Raw genomic sequence first — 18,051 nt, forward strand, 5'->3', positions numbered from 1 at the left:
TAGGTGATACTGAATTTAGCAATGATCCTGGAGGATCTTTGGGTTCTTTTCGTTTTTTTTTTCTTCAAAGATTGAAGGACTAAACAGAAAAAAACTAAAAAGGCAATAGAGGGAAAAGATTATGTTTGGGAATCTCAATTTTCTGAAGTAATCTTTAAAAATGCATAAATAATAGAAGAGATACATTTGAAAGACTTCTTAGCTTTACATGTCTGGGCCAATTTAAAATACAAGTTTATATTCTGATATGTTAACACTGGTTTCTTAATAGTTCTTTCGAAAGCTGGCAAGGAAACTTAAATGAAAATTAGTTTATAAAATTAATCTGATAGTTTTGGTGTGAGAATACTTTATTACTAAAGAGAAATACAAAAGAGCTTAATGAAACCAAATACGTGTCTCCCAAATACGTGTAATAACTGAAATACATATAAGCATATGAACGTATGCATATATACACACATATATTATGTGTTAAATATAGATCTGTGTCTGTATACATACAGACATACATACACAGATACACGTGGGCACTTGTGAGAGGCAAATGAAGGCTGATAATTATAATCGGAAATGGTGATTTTTAAAACATATTAAAGCATTAAAACAGACCAGTCTCAATAGGGAGGAAAGGACACGGAGAGCCTACCGTGTGTAAACTGCTGCTCTTTTTATTGTTGGGTCAATATGTCAGCAGTGTTTTCACATGGAACATAGTGCAGACATGAATCAGGGTGGCTCTTCCTTGGTTTGCCTTTGGATTGTGCTGTTGTCAGGGTCCAGAGACCAGATTCTCCATATATGGTTCTTTTGTGATTCTTGATTATGACCCCCTGAGGAAGTCAGACCAGCCTGGGGTTACTGGAGATGGTGCCTTGCTTGGCATATTTATCATCCACAAATCATCTGCTATAAATATACCTCAGCAGGATCATCATCAGGCTGGCTCAGTAGCCTGCAATTTATGAAGGTTATGGGAAACAGTGTGAAGGGTGAAGTGCTTTATTAAGGGTGGCTTTCTCCCTGACCCAGCCCTGTGTTCTACTTGAATATAAATGACCCTGGGAATGAGTACTTCTTTCCATTTAGGATTAAGTCTTTTTAAATTGTCCCTTTCAGCTGTTATTCTTATGTCGCTATGTCATGACGTTGAGATTTTCTAAGAAACATCAAAATCACAGTGTTTGAAGATAACGTGAGAAATTACTAGATGCAAGATAGCTCTATATCTAAACCCCACATTGTTTCCTCTCCTTTTTTTTTTTCCATTCTATAGCATCTGTCATTAATATCCATTTTTGCTTGTGGCAAAATAACAGAACTGACCAAATGTCTTACAAAAATCATAATTAAAATCTCTATGGAAGTTGAAATAAAGGAAATGTAACTCTCCTTTGTACTGCGGAATGTTGTTTGTGTTTAAAAGAGAACATGTTTGCTTAAGACACAGTGTTTTGGATTATGCCCTGGACAGAAACCTTATTTTCCTTTCGCATTCCCTTAAATGATTAAAAAACATTGTAATGAACCGAAAATGACAAGAAACCAACACGCCACACAGGCTGCTCTCTCAGCCCGTGAATGTTCCTGGAACATGGTTAAAGCTTGTTGGTTGGGGAATGATTAACTGTTTCCCTTACAGGATGTTATTCTGAACACTTGTCCTAGAAGAGAAAGCCTTGAAGAGGGTCACCCTATTAATATGTATTAAGAAGTAAAGGGCCAATTTTAATGTTTCAAACAACTCCAGGGAATAAAAGATCATTGGCATCTCTCTGTTTTCACCACAGTCCTCTTCTAAAACGGTGTTCTCGGCTCTCCATTTGCCCCAGGGGAGAGGAACAAAAAAGAGGAAGAAAAATGTCGAAAGTGTACGGAGAGAAAATGATGGAAATTTGTTTTATTCCACTTCACCTGCCTTCACCTGCCCCTCAAGCCACTCACCCTTAGGAAGACTCCGACACTATATGAATCACCCACTGTGGTCTCCCCCACCACATCACCACACTATTTTGCCACTTGTTTTGCAAACCACCAACTGCGTTTACAAGTAGAGACATAATCAGTAGGCGAATGACCTTTTGCAGCATTGTATCTGAAGCCAGTTCATCAAATACTTGTCAGCCAACGTCCAGGGGGCTAAATAAATAAATACATAAATAAATAAAAAGTAAAGGTGGGGAGTGATAGAAATTCGTCTTTTTTTTTTTTTTTTTTTTTGCTGCTAAATCGAGAATTTGGTAGCTCTTCCTCCCCCTTTCTCTCGTTCTTTCCCCCCACCCCCCCCCACCCCTGGCCACAAACCTGTTACTAGGGAAACTTGAAAAAGAATCAGATACATTAAGAACACAAAAGTTTAGACCCCACGACCACGATCCCATTGCCATGCAGAGAGCAATGCAAGACGCCCAACCTCGGTCGCCGCACCGCGGTCCGGACAAAGCCTGTATCTAGCCCAGAACAAATAAGATGTTAATTGCAGCCTCGCTGAGAAAAACTAGTATTGTTCCAGCCAGAGAGGGACACGCAGCGTTTCGGGAGCTGAGATGTGCCCCCTTCGCGGAGGACTGGATCAATTCATCGGGATCCCGGTGATGAAATGACAGCTCCTGGGCTGCGACAGGGTCCGCGCTGAAAGAAAGAAAAGACGATCAAGTCCAGGGTGTACTTCCCACCCGCCAGAGTCGCCTTCCAGCCCTCCGCACCCCCCTAGCCTCGCCTCCCAGGGAGTCGCTCTTCCAGTTGGTCGCCGCCAGCCCCAGCGGTGGGAACTGAGGATGCAAAACCCTCCCAGACGCAGAAAATACTGCTTTCGGGACGTGCTTGGTTTTGAGGAGCCGTGACGTGCAGGCTCCCCGCGGCTCCGCGCCTCTTCCCTCGCGCACACCCGCCCGCGCCCTCGGGAGCAGAACTCCGGGAGGGCGCAGCAGCGGCGGTGGCGCGGCGCTCGTCGAGCTTCGGGGCCGGCCGCGCGGGCGGGGGGGGGGGGGGGGGGCGCGGCGGGCGGGGGGGGCGCACGCGCACGCGCGCGAGCACGCGCACGAGCACGCGGGGGACGGGCGCGCGCGCGCACCCCGGGGACGCGCACCGCCCCCCTCCTTCGCGCGCGGCCCGGGGAGAGCCGGCGCGCACACCCGAGACAGAGCTTTACTATCTCGCTCCCTCTCGCGCCCCTCCTCGCTGGGCATTCAAACAGCTTTCCGACATCACCAGCCAAGGATTTTTTTTTTTTTTTTCCTCCCCCCCCCCCCCCTTAGTCGCGGTCCGTCCATCAGTACCTGCGGGGGGAGGAGGAGGAGGGAGGAAAGCGGAAAGAGGAAAAAGCATGAGCTTGAGCCTTCCGATCCGACCACGACTACTCCCGTAATAAACCCACCGCCCCGACAAACCCGCCTGAGCAGCCGCTGCTGCCGCCGCTCACTTCTCGTCTCAGCGCTTTCTTTGCTTCTTGGCTAATCGGTTTGCTGGGGGCAGAATTGATAACCAACAAATCCTCGCTTTGAAGCCACTTGCATATTTTTTCGTTGTTGTTGGTTTCCCTAGAGTGTCTCCACGGGGGGCTTCTTTCCCCCACCCCCACCCCCACCCCCCACCTCGGCTGCAGGTTGGTATCAGTTGGATCCGGCGTCAGGCTCTGTCTGGGGTCTTGGGGGCTTCTTTTTTTTTTTTTTTTTTTTCCTCCTACCCCTCCCCTTTTGGATTTTTTTTTTTCTTTTTTACTCCAATCTTTTGATTCTCTTAAGTGTGCATTTAAAAAAAATAAATAAATAAATCCTGATTTTCGAAGCTGAGCCGGGGAAAATGGGCAACGGTGACTGGGACCGAAGGGGAGCCTCTCCGTCACTGTTGCTGGGACGCGTGCCTGTGCTGGTGTCTTAGAGCAGGAGCCTCCGTGAGCTGTCGGAGCGGAAGGTAAGCAAGGGGTCCAGGGGTCACCTTCCCTCGGCCTGGGGTCGCCACCGAGAAGCTCCCGCCCAGGTGTCGGCGGAGGGAGGGCAGGGAAAGGAAAGGCTGTTGGCGGCAGGTGGAGGGGCTGCGAGCAAACCCGACTGTCTGCGTTTACTTCAACGCCGCAGTTGAAAAGTTAGAGAAGTCTTTTTTTCTTTTTTTCTTTTTTTTTTTTTTTTCCAAGAGCTTGTGCTGGGTCGGAAGGAAGGAATGGGCAGGGAGACCTAGAAGACCTGACGGTTGTATGTGATTGGGGTGATTTTATGGGGCGAAATTTTTAGGTTAGAACGAAGTTAAGAGAAGGGGAGGCAGTGGGTCTTCTATTGGGGAAAAAATTTAGTGGAGTGATGGCGCCGTCTATGTTCGACTAAACTAAAGTGTCACCCAGAAAAATCAGTTTTGAGAATAGCTAAACTAAATGCCGGTTTGCTTCTCAGCAGGAGATAAATAAATAAATAAATAAATAAATAAATAATTAAATAAAATAAATAAATGCAACATCCTTGAGACCTTGGTAGCCATCCCTTAGTCACCCCCAACCCCATTCTTTCTTTCTTAAAGAGGGAAATACAATTGTTTGAACTGGCCCTGCAGTCGGGGGCGGGGGTGGGGTGGGGGGGGGGAGGCAGAGTTCAATGATTCATTTTCGATTCTTTAGAATAAAACAAGGATCCGCACACCATGGCTTAAGGATTAAAATAAAGAGCATTATATTGAGGGGGCTCTCTTGAGCAAGCTTGGAAGTGAAATCAGAGCTATTTCCTCACTCTTTCTAATCCTGATGAGCACAGCAATGCAGACATGTACTGTCATAAATGGAAGCAAAAGTACTGGATATCATTAGGAAAAGAAATACGACCTCTTTTTGAGGTACCTATTATAAAATGAAGCCCCCTTTCATGGATGGAATTCCTAATTTAGACACTTATTGTCACATTGGCTCTCAACGCCTACACTCTACCCTGAAGAACACTGCGCAGACCTGCATTGCCTGCAAAGTGCTACAGCAAAAAAAAAAAAAAAAAAAAAAAGGAAATAATTTCCAGAATTTCCTGCAACTTTCCCAGTTTTTTAACCTTTAAATGCTCATTGGCTTTATTTTCTCCGAAGAAAATGCATTATTCATTGATCTGTATGCTTGAAACGGAGAACGCTGTTTTGATAGTCCCAGCAGTTCTGATGTTATTTTAAACTGCTGCTATATAGAGATTTAGAGTTGGGGCTGTTTTCTCCTATATCAAGACATAGAACTTGAATTATAATCTGGAAAATGCAGATCTATCTTCAGGGACTTCGGTCACTGGTATTTGTGTGCATGCGTTGGTGTGTGTTATGCAATGGGAAGGAAGAGCGTTTTGTTAAAACCTTTGGTTCAGAGAGGACCCAGGCAAAGACACGAAAACTCTTAACTGTCTATATGTCTGTATGTCTGTCTCTGTTTACAGAACAGTGGAAGAGACTGCAGCCTAAAGACTTTTATAATTAACTTGGCATCACTTTTCTCAGCTCAAAGGCTAAACAAAAAAGCAGTGTCATTTATTCTAAGAAATAACTTCTTAAAGGTTAAAGCTGAAAAAATTCAAGTTATTTTTGGATAACAACTTACAGAGGTAAATATACCCAAGGATTACTTTGTTATGCAAGACCAGGTTGAAAAACATAAAGAAAAGGAGCTTTGGAGCTCCTATTGGAAAGGGAGCAATTCAGTAATGAAATCTGCTAGAAAGAAGATGCTAATGTCTTTTATCTACCATGTGTAAATCTTAAATTACAGTAGATAACTCTAGATAAAATAGCCCTGATTAAAAAAAAATTAAAAGACTGAAGCCAGCTCAATTACTGTGGTTCTGGGATTTTTCACTGATATAGCCTTTGGATACAGATACAGTGATCCACTTTGTGTATCCCAAGAGGGCATGTCACATTGAAATGACTGCTTTAAATCCTAGTTCTCAGTGGTAATGTTGAACAACAAGTCTTTCCTATGTATCTACCCATCTATGCCCTTTCTCAGATGATGGTTTTAAAATTCTGTTGATCCACATGAATGCCGGTGTTTTTGCACAGGAATTCTCATCAGTTCACACGGTGGTCCCTGCAAAGACAAGTATGGGCATTTGGGAGATGATGTTTCATCTGCAACAAATTGTCATTCGTGTGTTTAAAATTGTGGCTATCCTTTATCGAGATTGCGTTTCATATTTAAGATAAAATAAGTAATGTGATGACAGCTGTTCCCAGATTATCAGATTAGAGTTTGTGTGATGATGTTTACTGCAGGCTGAGAGAAAAGGTATTGGTTGCTTAAAAATATTTCAAAAATTAAAATTTAGGTTATGATATTTTTTAAAAAATCTGTTTTCCTCTTCTTTCAATGGAATCATAGTGTACTTGGAGGAAATCCTGGTAGGTAAATTAGAGCATTCCTGTTAATCATCTATTAAATATTATTTTTAAATTGAATGTGGAGAATTTGGCCATTGTGAGTGACCACGTGAGGGCGCTGTTCACACAGCAACAGATAATTTCCTAGCGTTATAAAATAAAAAATTACCTGCCCTTCTTTTAAAAAGGGTTTTTTTTTTTTTTTTTAACTGAAGTCTTGAAAACAGCTGGCTGTAATATTGGAAGGAGTTTCTTTTTTCAATGCGCATAGACTCCTACTTGCATTTTACTTTCATTGCCATTTTTACAGGCCAAATGACATAGGATGAAGGCTGTTCGTAACCTGCTGATTTATATATTTTCCACCTATCTCCTGGTTATGTTTGGATTTAATGCTGCCCAAGACTTCTGGTGTTCAACTTTGGTGAAGGGAGTCATTTATGGATCGTATTCTGTAAGTGAAATGTTTCCCAAAAACTTTACAAACTGCACTTGGACGCTGGAAAATCCAGATCCAACCAAATATAGCATTTACCTGAAATTTTCCAAAAAGGACCTTAGCTGCTCTAACTTTTCCCTCTTGGCTTATCAGTTTGATCATTTTTCCCATGAAAAAATAAAGGATCTTTTAAGAAAGAATCATTCTATAATGCAACTCTGCGATTCCAAGAATGCTTTCGTTTTTCTACAATATGATAAAAATTTTATTCAAATACGTCGGGTGTTTCCAACTGATTTCCCAGGATTACAGAAAAAAGGGGAAGAAGATCAGAAATCTTTTTTTGAGTTTTTGGTATTGAACAAGGTGAGCCCAAGCCAGTTTGGTTGCCATGTATTATGCACTTGGTTGGAGAGCTGCTTAAAATCAGAAAATGGGAGAACAGAATCATGTGGGATCATGTATACAAAATGCACCTGCCCTCAGCATTTGGGAGAGTGGGGGATCGACGACCAGTCGCTGGTTTTGTTAAATAACGTGGTGTTACCCCTGAATGAGCAGACCGAGGGCTGTCTGACCCAGGAGCTGCAAACCACCCAGGTCTGCAATCTTACCAGGGAGGCCAAGCGACCGCCCAAAGAAGGTAAGTGCCCAGTAGAGAGGGGGAGATGGGAAGGAGGGGTGTTGGGAGATGGCATTAAGATGTTCTGTTTCAACACAAGGGCTTAATCATTGCTCTTTAACTTTATCATCTTTGGAGTCATTTGATTTGTGATCTTCACTAATATAGGCCTCTTAAGCTAATTTTGGGTTTCAAGATTTTAGAGATGGGGCAGTGAGGATTGGGTAGCTCTCATCAACATGCTCTGTTAATATATGTGGAATATTCAGGAGAAAAGAGAGGCAAAAATGTGGAGCCAGTTTGCGATGGAGGTTGGGGAGGGGGGGTCTTTATTGGGCTGCAGCCCCTTGTGGAGACCTACCTCTACACATGTGCTCTCTTTCTCACACACACTCCTGTGAAGTGGATTTGTAGGATTTCTACTTTATGCTGTAGCCCTGTAAAAAGTACTCTTTACTTCCTCTCTCCTTTGCCCTCTCTATCTCAGTGTCTCAACCAAGAGACCCCTTTAGTTGTGCTGCCCCAAGTTGTGGAAGCAGGACAAAGAAGTGACACAAACTCAATAGCAAGCCTGTTTTGACCAAATGACTTTCTGACACCTGAAGACAAGGGTGTCTCCCCTCCCCCAGAGGCCGGATAATTTTTAAAAAATGCTTTGCACAATAAATCCTGCGTGCTTGCTCTTTTGTGGGTCAAGGAAACCCCACTGGAAGCGTAAACTCTGGGGTCTTCTGGCTGTGAAGCCACTTGGAGGCAGGGGTGAAGGGTAGAATTAAAACACAGGCTGATCCTGTAAAACCTGATAGCCCTCTTGTGGGATTTTTGCTCTTCTTGGTCCCCTGTTGATATACACGAGGAGAGTGAGAGCGTGTCAGAGACGAGCTAGATGGAAAAAAATAGTGCAACGGAAATGCAGAGGAAAAAGGAGAAAGTACAGGAGTGATTTATAGCTTTCACCCAATCCCCAGTGGGGGAGCTACCAGAGGATTTCAGATTTTGGATTATGTTTAATAATGCAAGAAAGCTGACATATTTTGTGAAAATGACTTTCCTGTTTGGAAGGTTAACGGATGCGTTTCCATTCCTTTGAGGACACGGTTGATACGCATTCGTTCTCGCTCCCCAACCCTGAAACTAGAGAGGGTGTTGATTTTTTATGCAGGAAATGTTTTCTGATCGCCACAAAGATCCCTGTCTGTGGAAAGGGACAGCCAAGCTCCAGTCCCTCTTTCCTCCCCCTCCCCCAACAGAAGTTGTCTTTGTGGCCAATATAAAATTGACACGTTGTTGGAGAATTTTCTTTAAGAGTGGCCAAGGCTTTGTAAGGGGAGTGGGGAGGGAAAGAGAGAGGAGGGCTTAACTAGCTAAATGCGGTTTCTCCACTGAAAGCAATTTGGGGGATGGGGATTATGGAAGAGCAATGGTACATGGAGAGAAGATGTGTAAGAAAATAAATGCAGACTAATGGCAATGAGAGAGGGTTGAAAACCTTTCCGATTTCTACAGGTCAGTGTTTCGCTAACAGCTGTGGCTGAAGAAAACAAAGTGGTTTTAAATTACAGGAGTTCTTTTCTCTAGTAAAAATCCCAGAGAAGCACTTGCAACTGCAGGGATGGTATTTAACACCATTTAAAACTAATTAGTGTCCCCTAGAATAAGAAGCTACAGTACACACAGAAAATGTGATGCTACAAGCTGGCTAATAAGACAATTAACATCAGAACTAGTATTTGTCTGTTTTATTGTTGTTTTAATAAAATCTAGAGAATCTGTTTTTTCAATGGGTAAAATTCCATCATGAAATTGTCTGCGGATGAGGAGTGGGACTTGAAACTAGTTTTGGAAGCTTTTTTTTTTTTTTCTTTTTTTGTGAATGGTAGCAAGTGACAAAAACAAAATTGTGTGCATATTAAGCATGATATTCAAAGGTTTTGCAGGTCACGATCATGAGATGTGGGTTGAGACAGTGCTAGGATTTATAGAAGTTGGACTAGATAGCCTTTTGTTTTGTAAATGAGTAAGAATATGAGTGATTTTAGGCATTCGATGTATATATCACAGTCACGTGGGATCACATCTTTTTCTTTTGGCTAGTTAGCCGGGAAAATGAGAGAGGAACAGTTCCACAGACAAATAAGTGATTATGTGAAAATTGTTACTATGAACTGAACTAGGAAAACTTTATATAATAGGGGAAGAATATATACTGTATCAGTAAAATTGCACAGCCTGTATTCTCCTTATTCTAAATTTGTGTTGATTAATTGTTTAGGTATTCTGAGTCAGAAATGTAAGGATAAGTAAGTCCTGATGACATAATTGTAGCTGATGCATTTATAAGTAATTCTTATAAAATATATACAGCATTCCTTACCTCATTCAAAGAAGACCTTTTTGGCTATGTTGTGTTGTAGGAAAGGAATGTGCAAATCTGCAGACTCTTAGTACAATTTATGCAAAGTATATTAAATCTTAAATATTTTATATAAATGATACTTAAAATCTTATGAAAGAATTATTTAATACCATTTCAAATAAACTGCCATATAATGATATTCACGAGGTTAGAGGTTAATAATTACATATAGTTGTGCTACTCATATCTAATTTTATTTCAAAACGTCTTTACTTTATATGGTAACATGTAATCCCAAGTTTTAAAATAACGCTTTAAAAATTCTACTTCATTTTACATTAATATATGATTTCTATTTTCTATAGAAAAATAGACTATCCTGTAAGTTATCAAGAGAATAAATAACAAAATTATTCTCCACAGCTTTTTTTTTAATTTTTGTTTTATTTGTTGTAATAAGTACCGAAAACCTTGAGTGGAAATAGTTTCTATGTTCATTACATCGTAGAAGTGGCACAAATTGGATAGACGACTCTTTACATGCAATAAATACAGTTTTAGGTTGTTTTGTGCGGTGCTGATGGTGATGGCACGGGTGTACCAAATTCTGAATATTTTGAATGTATCCATTGAAATCATAAAATCATATTTAGTTAATATTTGAGGAAACTATAGGCTTCCATGACTGGGATGTTGGTTTTGTTGATTTAGGCCTTCTACTATAACGTTTGCTAATAATACATTCACATACCGAAGAATTTCATAGCCAGAAAACAGCAAAGAAGAAAACTATCACTGTTGGTAGTGATGACATCAACAATTATAAATGTTATCTTGAATACATTACAAAAGTACATAATTGGACTGATGCCTTATTAAAGTGTTAAGCGTTAGTACATTTAAGTATCTTTTTTTAAAAATCATGTTTGACATATTTGAAGGTGATACATCATTATAAAAACTTAGTTGCCATTCCCCAATTTTTATGTGAAAATTTGAAATCCAAGTAAATCAATATAATGAAGACTCTTAAAAATAACGATGTCTTATTTCAGGCAGTATTTTTTTAAAAACTGTCTACACTTAATGTATATAACCTGTTTTTAAAAAGGAAACTCAAATGACATTGCTGTTTACTTGGTTTTCAGATGTAAGTCTGGGGAGGTACTGGCATGTATTCATGAGGTCTTTGCTACGTTTTATAGGACACTTTTTTTTCTACCATAGATGATTCTGGACTATATAGCTAAAAATGTAAGATGTGATTACATTTTATCTTATTAAGATAAGATCTTAATTATCAGTACTTCACCTAAAATAAGCAACTGAAACAGTTTGGGCAGAAAAATTCTACCAGGGTATCTAAATCACATAATAAGCCTTAATGGAACCTTTGTTTCCTACTTATATCAATGGTGCTACTTATGTGAAGGGAAATTGGGATCCCTGTATAGATTCCAGGAAATCTGAACACACATACTCATTTGTCTTTTCACTCTGCCTGTACTAATCCTTGATACTCTGTCACTCGAGGGAAGTCTCACTATGTGCCTGTGTAAAAGTGAGCCTGGGTTGTGTGTGTGTTTGTAGTTCTAGATACCTATTTTGTCATCTAGAGCAATTTGTGTCTCTCTCAGTGTTTTTATTTCTTTCTACTCTTGCTCTTTTTGCCCTCAGAACTGTTCAACAGCCTTTCACCTTGCTCTTTATGGTCATTGAGTCTTACTTCCTTTGTAAATAACTACCATGATCCTGCACTCTATCGAGATATAGAAAGGTTCGTGAGTCTGTTGTTCCTTGAAGATGCAAAGCCTGAGAGTTTGGTCTGCCCCTTGGCTGCATCCCATGGTGCTCTGCATGTACTGTACTTCTGTTCTAGCACTTATAAGATTGCTGTGTATTTCCCATTTATATTTCCATTTCCCTCCACTAGACCTGGGAATTCTTCATGCATGAAGACTGAGTCATCAGTTGTCTATGACAATAGAGTTTTAGTAAATATTGAATGTTAAATGAACAAAACAAAAAAGATCTCAGTAGGAAAGATAGTAATACCTTGGTTACAATCAAAAGAATAAAACTATGTCATTTGGGGAAAGGGGCCACCTTTTACTTTCTGGTTTATTTAGGGAAAGATAGCTATCATTTATATAATTTCCAATTCCATTAATGTATTACTTATGCCAGCTTCTGATCTCAACATATTAGTTAATAACACTTTTTAACAAGAAGAATAGAATCATTAAGAAATATTCTTAGTTTTATATACATGTTATATATATATATGTATATATAAAGATTATGATCCATATAACTTTCTACATATGGCTACCCACCAAAACCTAGTAAGAAAATTTGCTAATTTCTGCTTAACTATCTTTTTAAACACTTTTAAAAAGATTTATTTATTTGTGATAGAGAGAGAGAGAGAATAAGTGGTGAGGGCAGAGGGAGAGGAAGGAAGAAGGGGGCTCCATCCCAGGACCCCAGAACCCGGTTCATGACCTGAGCGAAGGCATATGCTTAACTAACTGAGCCACCCAAGCACCCCTGTTTAACTGTCTTCCTTTCTCTTTATGTTTCTCTCTTCTGGCTCTAGCATTACTTCGACAGTAATGACATTTCCCAAATCCTCTCTTGCATAGTTTGAAGACAAACATGCAAACTCTTTCCAAGAAAGAGGAAAATAATATCTGCATGTCAAGTTCAGCACCTCTGTTATTCACTCTTGTTTAATAATTTATAAGCGTAGTAATAGAATATTATTAAAATTGTAGGCCTGATCAAGTAAAGTGCAAAGTGCCATAATTTTTACTTTTGTCATTTTAGAATTTTGATAATTTAAGATGTCATATATATGTGTGCGTGTGTATTTATATATAATATTTAGTGAAACAAAATTCCGTTATGTGTCAACACATTTTTTGTGGGTGATAAAATATTAACATGAACATTTATGTGTGTACACCTATGTCCCATACATGCACACATTTGCCAAGATGTGTCAGTGGGTTTTTATGATAGCTGTAAATAAATGTACTGTAGGTAGTTTCCTTCCAAAATTGACAAGAAAGTTTTACTTGAGTTCAGCTTCGTGCATTACCTTATTGACTTCATTCTTAAAAGAAGCAATTTTATAGTTAAACTGAATAGTTTTATAAAACATAGTATTCTTTAGAATCACTCTGGTATATATTACCTAAAGTCACATGGCTCTTGGATCTCAAATCAGTGTTCATTTAAAAATAAACTTGTCTTACTTTTTCAAAAAATCATTGCTGGCTTTAAAATCCTGAACCAGAAAAATAAAAAAATAAAAATAAAAAATAAAAAAATAAAATCCTGAACCAGAAAGAGCTGAGTTTGAATCTTCTCTTCCACATCATAACTGTTACTCTGTATTACTACTTTCCCCTTCTCAGATTAGGTTGGTAATGCTTATGTCTCAGGGTACAGGAGAACAGGAAATGACATCATGTACTGAATTTTAAAAGCCTAATAAAATTAATGGCCTGGAATATTTTAGTTCCTGTCAGCCCTGTGGAGATTTTTTCCCAAATCAATTAACTAATAAAAATCAGAGAGGTATGCAATTTTTCTAAGTATATCACTTCATTGAAATGAAAGGTATTTTGTTGTAAGGTACACTTGAGTCCCCAGAGTGACTCAGCCTCCTAGTAGCATCTGACAAGTGACTGAGCTTGACTCATCAATCTTTGGTAGTAGAGTGTTGAATTAAATGAGATTGGACATGTAAAACACAAGTCCATTGCTGAAGTTACATTAGGCTCTCAATTCAGTTTTTGAATGTCTTTTTTATTCTTATCTTTTGGCTATAAATAATAGAGAATTGATAATAAATAATGAAGCAGATTGTCATTTAATTATTTGAACTTGCTTATGAACTTAGGGAATTTAACAAAGGATCATTAAGCATCTTAAATGTATGTCTATTTTGTAATAGATACAGAAAAGGTAGCATCTCAGAACCTATGTGTTGATGGAGGCATGACTAATATATCAAATAGATCAAGCTAGTGGTGTGTGAGTCACCCTGGGCCTGGAAAGATGTCCTTTGGATATCATTGTGGATAGCCTGCAAATCCATTTAAATTAAACAGTACCATGAGTATTTTACTCTTTTCTGCAGTACACAAAATTAAGCTCATGTTTTGAAATGTATTTTGAAAAGGAATTATCTTGAAATACTAGTCCATATTAAACCATTTGGAAAAAAATGTAGGACTATCTTGTATGTTTTTCACTGGGTTGTAATCACATACCAGTAAGCCCCAGGATTCCCCAAAGGCTTATACATTCAGATATTGAAAACAAAATTTTTTTACTACTCATTTGAAGATTCTGATGTTTTCTTGAAGGAAAATTACAAAATGTGATCTCTAAGACCCCATGAAAAGCTACATGTTCGGGATCCCTGGGTGGTGCAGCAGTTTGGCGCCTGCCTTTGGCCCAGGGCGTGATCCTGGAGACCCGGGATCGAATCCCACGTTGGGCTCCCGGTGCCTGGAGCCTGCTTCTCCCTCTGCCTATGTCTCTGCCTCTCTCTCTCTCTCTCTCTCTGTGACTATCATAAATAAATCAAAATCAAAAAAAAAAAAAAAGCTACATGCTCTATGTTCATTATCTTTCAACTGTCATTCAGGAATCTTGCTCACTTGCAGAGAATGACCTAGCTATCTGTATGTTAAAGGTTAATAAGAAAAGTATTTCTACTATAAACAGAAAGACAATAAGTAACAAATTCATAATGAGTACATTAGTATGGAGTTGTTTCTCTCAAAATTAATTAAGTGAATAGGAGTCTTTTCTGAAATCTGAAATGTTTGCTGATATGCATTTTCACCATATCCACGCCCATCACCATCACATAATCATTAATGCTTGGAAAATATTATAAAATATGAAGGTAAAATGATTACTGTTTGGTTTCCACTGTGTTAAATGAAATAATTTACCTGCAAACCTAATCCTGGATATTATATTCTCTAATTATTTCTTCTGGATAATAAGTTTCTTTGGGGAATATTCTGTTGTTTGGGAAAACAGAAAAGAATATGTGCATGGAAAAGATATTAGAATACTGATACAACCAGATTTTAAAACAGTTGACCCTTGAACATCTGGGGAGCTATGGACACAGTTGGAAATCTGTATACTATTTTTGACACCCCCCAAATTTAATTTCTAATAGGCCACTAATGACAGGAAGCCTTATCAATTCTATAAATTGTGTGTGTGTGTATACACATATATACATATATATATTCTGTTCTTGTAGCAAGCTAGAGAAAAGAAATGTTATTAAGAAAATCATAAGAGAAAATACATTTATAATATTGTATTTATTTTTAAAAATGTATGTTTAAGTGGACTTGTGCAACTCAAGCCTATGTTGTTCAAGGACCACCTGATTTAGAATATGACTTAAATACACTTAAACAGAATAAAAAGCATTAAAACAGTTGGAGAATCAAAAAGAGGCTACCTTGATGAAATTACTTTTTAGCAATAAATATGTTAAGTTGATAGAAATTTCACAGAAATATTATCTCTTCTAGGTAATTCATATCTCTCCCAGGTATTACACAGTATTTCTTTCATGACATTTCTACCAGTGTTTCTTCCTGGTAATTTTAAGTTTTGATAATTTTTAAAAAATTGATTTCTATGCTTGCATATCCAAACAATAATTTGTTCTCCAATAAATATATATTTTTTAAGATTTTATTTATTTATTCATGAGAGACATGGGGGGGTGGGGGCCGCAGAGACAGGCAGAGGGAGAAGCAGGCTCCATGCAGGGAGCCCGATGCGGGACTCAATCCCGGGTCTCCAGGATCACGCCCCAGGCCGAAGGTGGTGCTAAACCGTTGAGCCACCTGGGCTGCCCTCCAATAAATATTTTTAAGGAGAAGCTTCATCTAATATCGCTCCTGAAAGTATAAGGGAGTAAAGCATTATAATAAACATTTTATAAATTTAAAGAATATAATAAAACCTAACATTGAGAAAATGTTTTCCAGTTTGCCAGGCTCTGTTGCATATATTATTTTATTTGGGGAATAATTGTGTGAAACACATATTATTTGTCCCATTGACGTGTGCTGAATATATAGAATACCCTAAAGACTGTGGTTTTCCTTTCTCTAAAAATTTAATACAAATTGGTTCAAATGAAAAACTAGAGAATTTCAGAACTTGGGGTTTTCTCACTGATTTTGGAGTGCTTGAAGCTGAATCACAAATTCTCAGATACATGACGGATATTAGGTGTTACCAAATATTACCCGGTTAATGGATTCCCAATCTGCAAACATGATGGGAACATTATTTCAGCTGAATTTAAGTCTTTTGGGGATTTATATTAATACCATTTGTATAACATGAAAGAGGCACAGTCACTTAATATTGTTTGATAGTTCTGTTTAATTAAAAAAAAATTTAGGGGCGCCTGGGTGGTTCGGTGGTTGAGCATCTGCCTTCGGCTCAGGTAGTGATCCTGGGGTCCTGGGATCGAGTTTCGCATCAGGCTCCTCAAGGGCAGCAGCCTGCTTCTCCCTCTGCCTATGTCTCTGCCTCTATCTCTGTTTCTCATGAATAATTAAATAAAAATTTTTTAAAAAATCTGGTATCTAGCCAGGACAATAATCAGAGTATACTTCACTATACTACTTACAGTATCTTTACAAATTAAAGCTTTCATCTATTAGATTTTTGTTCTATTTAGTATATATTATTTAAACACTGTGATGTCAGTCTCAAAAAGCAATATTCAGTCTAAGATCATTAAATTTAAAGAGCAGTGTATTTCAAATTCAGAGTCTGTGTAGACTAAGATGATTTAGCAACACCTATCTAGGATCTCCTTTCACTATCATTTTCTAGGGAAATCTGTGTTTCGAAGAAATAGGATGTCTTACATTGTTTATTCTATGGTACATTGAGAAATAGTGGGGACGGGGGGAGAGGTCTGGGTTCTCTCCTTCACTGACAGTCCCAGCTTCAAGCAGGTGGGCTTACCCTTTGAGCTCTGGCAGCCACTCTCTCCTCCCACCTGTGGGTAGTAGTGCTCTGCTGTTTCTTTAAAGATTTTATTTATTTATTAGAGACAGAGAGAGAGAGAGAGAGAGGCAGAGATACAGGCAGAGGGAGAAGCAGACTCCATGCAGGGAGCCGATGTGGAACTTGATCCCCGGTCTCCAGGATCACGCACTGGGTTGAAGGCAGGGCTCAACTGCCAAGCCACCCCAGCTGCCCCTCTCTGCTGTTTCTAACCCTGAGTGCTATGCGCTCTCTCCTTGGTTTCACCAAGCACTATCCATGCCTAGATTTTTTTCTCAAATTATCTTATTTGAGGACACCATCTGTTTCTTACTGGGACCCTGACTAGTAGAGGGGTGTATAATTTTGGTGGTGACATGATTTCTGATTTCTTATAAGACTGGCTTGAAACCCACATTTTAAATTTTGATCCTTTCCTTTAATGTGCTAAAGGTCTCATGTAAGTATTAGCCCTTTTGCAGATAGACCAGCCCAGAAATTTTTACTTGGGCCCAAAGAAATAAGAATTTAAAGAATTGAGTTAATGAAAATTAAAATCAGTTGGCCTATTTTTTTTTAGCTTAGTAGAAATGATATTTTTTTACACTTAATTCTCTCTCAGAATTGATGTGTTCATCTTTAAAATTCCATTGAATTTAATCCCTATAAGTATTTTTGTAGATTTACTTGTTGGTTTGTTGATTATTTAGCTAATTCTTAAATTATATATATATATATATATATATATATATACACATTCATATACAGCATATATACATTTTCAGCATTGATGTGACCCCAGAACATTTAAACTGGCCTGGATATTCAAAAAAAAATTTGTGAATTGATCCTTAAAAACAAATGACTTCAAGGTTCCCATATAAGATTTAAAAAATACTGACTAGATTAAGATTTTGTTGTTATTTTATATCATTATAATGTAAATGGAAGTGGAAATGATGGAAAATGTAAAATGAAAATAGAATTTCAGTTTCATTTTGCTTATTGATTTCACTGTGTCTCTCAAAGCAAAACAAGAAGAAGACACACAAAAAGCATTTCTTCTTTCTTTGTTTCATTACAAAAACCAAATCGAGGCAGCTAAGTTTGCCTTTGAAGTTTCATCATAAAAATTACAGTTTTTAAATTTTTTCTCTGTGTTAGTATGTTTGTTGCCTCTCACATCAAGGAAGGATCTCAAGAGGAAAAAAAAACAAGTAATTTCCAAAAATTATGTGC

The 18,051-nt window shown here is 38.5% G+C and overlaps 1 protein-coding gene across 4 annotated transcripts in view; it reads left to right on the plus strand.

Annotated features, from left to right (window-relative positions):
- The first annotated feature begins 3,107 nt into the window (after nt 1-3,107).
- The window catches only part of ADGRB3 (adhesion G protein-coupled receptor B3), a 717,179-nt gene continuing 702,235 nt past the window's right edge, over nt 3,108-18,051 (plus strand). For 3 of the 4 annotated variants that reach the window (XM_025444944.3, XM_025444946.3, XM_025444947.3), the window contains exons 1-3: nt 3,108-3,912; nt 5,394-5,558; nt 6,644-7,415. In XM_025444944.3, the coding sequence (XP_025300729.1) occupies nt 6,659-7,415 (757 nt within the window). In that variant the 5' untranslated portion in view covers nt 3,108-3,912; nt 5,394-5,558; nt 6,644-6,658. The remainder of the gene's footprint in view (nt 3,913-5,393; nt 5,559-6,643; nt 7,416-18,051) is intronic. The other variant, XM_025444945.3, reaches the window with a different exon arrangement.

The sequence above is a fragment of the Canis lupus genome, chromosome 12, assembly GCF_003254725.2.
Source record: "Canis lupus dingo isolate Sandy chromosome 12, ASM325472v2, whole genome shotgun sequence".
Taxonomy (NCBI): domain Eukaryota; kingdom Metazoa; phylum Chordata; class Mammalia; order Carnivora; family Canidae; genus Canis; species Canis lupus.